This window comes from Trypanosoma conorhini (genome assembly GCF_003719485.1).
Source record: "Trypanosoma conorhini strain 025E chromosome Unknown Tco_14.4_contig_00294, whole genome shotgun sequence".
Classification (NCBI taxonomy): Eukaryota; Euglenozoa; class Kinetoplastea; order Trypanosomatida; family Trypanosomatidae; genus Trypanosoma; species Trypanosoma conorhini.
The window spans coordinates 18,793-22,936 of record NW_021704376.1 but is presented as its reverse complement, the minus strand read 5'-3'; the positions used below and the strand labels follow the sequence as shown (position 1 = coordinate 22,936).

At 64.0% G+C, this 4,144-nt stretch overlaps 3 protein-coding genes across 3 annotated transcripts, besides 2 other annotated features; all 3 read left to right on the top strand.

Moving 5' to 3' along the window:
* On the top strand, positions 1-916 carry Tco025E_05210 (uncharacterized protein; the record flags this gene model as incomplete). Its single annotated transcript, XM_029372111.1, has 1 exon — positions 1-916. A coding segment is annotated over one exon (916 nt), but the record flags the coding sequence as incomplete, so codon positions are not given.
* A 179-nt stretch (positions 917-1,095) lies between these two features.
* Positions 1,096-1,112: a microsatellite.
* A 324-nt stretch (positions 1,113-1,436) lies between these two features.
* Tco025E_05209 (uncharacterized protein) lies at positions 1,437-1,739 on the top strand (the record flags this gene model as incomplete). Its single annotated transcript, XM_029372110.1, has 1 exon — positions 1,437-1,739. One exon carries the CDS (start codon positions 1,437-1,439, stop codon positions 1,737-1,739), a length of 303 nt encoding a protein of 100 aa, XP_029227843.1.
* Positions 1,740-2,335: 596 nt separating this feature from the next.
* Positions 2,336-2,355: a microsatellite.
* Positions 2,356-2,617: 262 nt separating this feature from the next.
* Tco025E_05208 (kinetoplast-associated protein) lies at positions 2,618-4,144 on the top strand (the record flags this gene model as incomplete). The annotated part of the gene is made up of 1 exon (XM_029372109.1): positions 2,618-4,144. A coding segment is annotated over one exon (1,527 nt), but the record flags the coding sequence as incomplete, so codon positions are not given.

The window sequence follows — 4,144 nt, the reverse complement described above, 5'->3', positions numbered from 1 at the left end:
AAACGCACACGACGCCAGCGGCGACTTGGCCATTGCGGCGGGCGAGAAGCCGGGCGTCGCTGGAAAGAGCAACGGGCACGGCGCTGCCGAGGCGAACATTGAGGCCGCCGTTAACTTGAAGAACCCGCACCCAAGCCGCAACGGCGCTGTGCACGCGGACCCACGCCAGGAGGCGATCCTGCCAGCACCCTGCGCCGCCGTGGACGAAAACCTGCGGGCCACACCCGACAAGGCCCCGCTTCGGGGGGGGTGGGGGGGCTCGGAGCAGCGGCGCTCCTCCCCCATCGTTTCTCACGACGCGCCAGATGACGCGCGGGAGCACGTGGGCGCCTCCCACCTCTCACGTGAGGGGGTTCCAGTTGAAAAGGCGTCCAAATATGTGAATGCATCATGTGACGGCAATAAGGAGAAAGAGGACGGGGCCGCGGGCCACACGGAACACGTCCAGAAACATGGAGCGGCGGTTCCTGCCGTTACAGCTGAAGCGGTGAGGGAAGGAGAGGCAGTTGGGATTGCCCCCTCCGCTGCCCAGGGGGCTGACTTGCTGGTGAAGCCCGAGAGCACCTCCACGGGGGGAGAGAAAGGGCCACTGCATCCTTCAACCCCTGTTCCTCATACTATGCCGGATGACGTGCGAGCGCGTGTGCGCATGTCTAGGGCGCGGTATGAGCAACCGCCAGCGGGCGAAAATGTGCAGGGCGGTTCTTATCTCTACCTCACCAATGAAATGAAAGGGGCGGTCAGCGAAGATGAACACAATTTGGTCCCGCAAAAAACTGCAGTTAAGGCGGTGAAGAGGGGGTGGGGGTTGCTCCGATTGCGCGGGGAGAGGAGCATACTGAGAGGGCTGGTCTATGTGATAACAATGCCGCAAAAGAGGCGCAGGTCCCCAAACCGGATGGGTCCACTTTTATAAAGTTGCCGGCGGGTAATGAAGGCAAGGCAAAGGGGCGGAAGTGTTGTACCCTTATGTAAGTTTGGGGCCTCCTTGGCATTGCGTGTATTTTACTATTTGTCTGTGTCTGTAGGCGTATATGGCAGTGTCCTTGTTTAGTACGTGCGCGTTAATTTCCTTTTGTTGTTGTTTTTTTACTTTGTGTGTGTGTGTGTGTTCCTTACTATTTTTTTGTTTTGCCTTATTTGTGACGCTAGCATGTTGTGAGGCGTGTGCGGCTGAATCAGAGTGTGCGGGGCCCTCTGTCTTTGCTCTGAGTCGAGGCTGCGCCAAGGTGGGCTTTGTTTTTTTCCTCTTCCTCCCACTCTTTGTTTCCTTTAGTTCTTGCTGCGTGTAGTGGCAATGGCGAACCGCGTTTGTCTGGACGATGCGCTGGTTGAGGTGGCGGCGGACGCGCGTCACCTCCTGTACCGTGATGAGGGCGCCGGCGTGTGGAAAGTGGCCTTCGTGACTCCACCGACCGCGGCGCCGTCGCGCGTGCATGATTCCCCTGCGACGCCGGCTGCAAGTGACGCGAAGGCCGTTGACGCAGACGAAGATGCGCTGGAGTTCTTCAGCGAATAGCCGCCGCCTCTTCGCGATTCTCGCACACGTGGCCCTACATGTTGACGCGCGTGGCCGCAGGCGTTGTCCGCTAAGCGGGGAGGGAGTTGTACGTGCGGTGTTCGCGTCCTTCTTTTCCTTCCTGTTTCGCTTTCCACTCGTCGAAGGGTGCCCGGCGCTCCAACTGCGGCAGCGGCGGGCGGCGCTGAAGGCGATATGCGGCCCCGTCGGCACGCTGTAGTTTCTCGCGGCGCTGAGCCGAGTGCGCGAGCGACGGGGCTCCCCCGCCGTTGTAGCGGGGCCTTATTTCCGGTCTCGGCGGAGGCCTGCGGAGAGGCAACGGCGTCGCCCGTGCGGTCGAAACGCTCCCCAGCGCCGTGGAAGCCGCCCGTCGGGCGACTTGCGCCGCGGACTCAAGCGGGTTGCTGCGGCTGGCGTTGGGCCTGCTGGAACTTCTCGTGCGGGTGGAGGGCGACCTGCGCGGCAGCGTGCGGAAAGCCCGCCGCCGCCTACCGACGACGATGCAGCGCCTGCTGCAGACGGCGGGGGCGCACTCTGCGTTCCTGCTGCGGCAGGCGTTCGAAGCCGTGAACGAGCCTCGCTGCGGCCTCGCAGCTGCGCTGCCGTTTTTTGCCCAAGAACGCAGCGAGTGGGGGCGAGAAGAGGGGAAGAAGGGACGAAGCGGACGGACGGAGGGGGGGGGGAACGGAAAGGGAACTGAGGGCGGCGCGTCACGTGCGGGCTCCGACGCCCACACCCCTAAGGTGGCGGGAGAAGGAAGTTTCTGATCGACGGCGTGCGGGGCCGCCAGCGCCGCAGTTGTGTTCTCTCTGCGGTTGTGTGTGTGTGTGTGTGTGCGGTGGCTGCAATTTATTCCGGCGTCCACGTCAACGCCGTCGTCGCAACGGTTGTTTTTTGTCCTCCTCCCTTTTGTCACTTCCGCCCTCCCCTCCCACGCGCATCGCTTTTCTGCCTCTTCCTTGCTTTTGCTTCTCTCTTCCTTCGTTGCCTCGCCTCTCGCGCGTTGCTGCCACCGCGGCCGCCGGCGTCGTCATCGTCATCGTCACACGCGTGTGCGGCACCCGCCTCGGCAGGGAGCGAGTCGTAGCGACCGTGACGATGCCTCCGCGACGCCGCCGGCAAGCCGGGGAGGCCGTCCCCGGCGCCGAGCAAAAGGAGCAGAGTGCCGCGGCACCGCGGGCGGTGTTGACAAAGTTGGCGCACAAGCGGAAGCCGAAGATGGCGTTCCTCTTCGAGGAGGCGGAGACGGAGGCCGGGGGCAGCGGGGGGCCGGCGGCGGCGAAGGCGGCCGCTCCGAAGCGCAGCCCGAAGCTCGCGTTTCTATTCGACGACGCGGGCGCCCAGGACGGAGCGGCGCCGCAGGCGCAGCCGGGGCCGGAGCTGCAGCCGACGGACGCCGCCGCTGACGCCGCCGCTGACGCCGCCCCGGCGGGGGCCGCGCGCATAGAGGCAGAGGGGCGGGAACCCATAGAGAAACCACGTGAGCCGGCCGTCGCGGGCAGTGCCGCGGCGAACACCACTGCGCCAGCGACGCCGTCACGTCGCCCAATGGCGATCTCCAAGAACCTGAAGCTGCAGCGCAGGCAGCGGAGGGTCCCCCACGACGAAAGGGACAACACCGCGGGTGCCGCAGAGGCAGAGGCGCTCGCCACCAACAGCGCCGCCGAAAACTCTGCGGCCGCCCAGGTGGAGGCGAAAGAAACGCGGCAGCCACACACGGACGACGCGGCGGTGTCGCCGTCCCCCACTGTGCCCACTGAAGACATGCAGCACGAAGTCCGTGGGACGGAGCGACACGAGCAGCCTGCGGACGCCTTTTCGGGGGCTTCAGAGCAGGAGGTCAAACAGGGGCCCGCTGCCGTGATTTCGAAGTCACTCAAACGCAGTCGCTACCTCCAGGCATGCGAGGCCGCGACAGACTCCCCGGGGAACGGGGAAACACACGCACCTCCCCACGTCGAGGAGAAGGTGGCAGTGGCAAAGGCAATTGCAGAGGAGCCAGCGCCCGACTTGGCACAGCAGCCGCACGTGGGTAACGGCAAGCCGAAGTCTCCACATTTCTCGGATGAAGTCCGAGAAGTTGGCGAAACAAAAACTGCAGCCCTTTCACGGCCCGCCATTACAAAAACGGTTCGGGGAAGACTGAGTAAAAAATATATAGCCCAAAAAAGAGCTGTGCGGGAGAAGCCGGACAGAGCGGCCTCATACAAGGGCGCCGAGGAGGAGGCCGCAGAAAGGATTGCGGAGGGAGGGGAAGAAGCCGAGCGCAAACGTGCCGCAGAGGAAGAGGCTGAGCGCAAGCGTGTCGCAGAGGAAGAGGCTGAGCGCAAACGTGCCGCAGAGGAAGAGGCTGAGCGCAAACGTGCCGCAGAGGAAGAGGCTGAGCGCAAGCGGGCCGCAGAGGAAGAGGCTGAGCGCAAGCGGGCTGCAGAGGAGGAGGCTGAGCGCAAGCGGGCTGCAGAGGAGGAGGCTGAGCGCAAGCGGGCCGCAGAGGAAGAGGCTGAGCGCAAGCGGGCCGCAGAGGAAGAAGCCGAACGCAAAAGAGTTGAGAGGAGGCCGCACAAAAGAAAGCAAAAAGGGAGGACGCGCAGGAAGGCAAGAGAAGAAGCTGCACGAAAGAAAGCT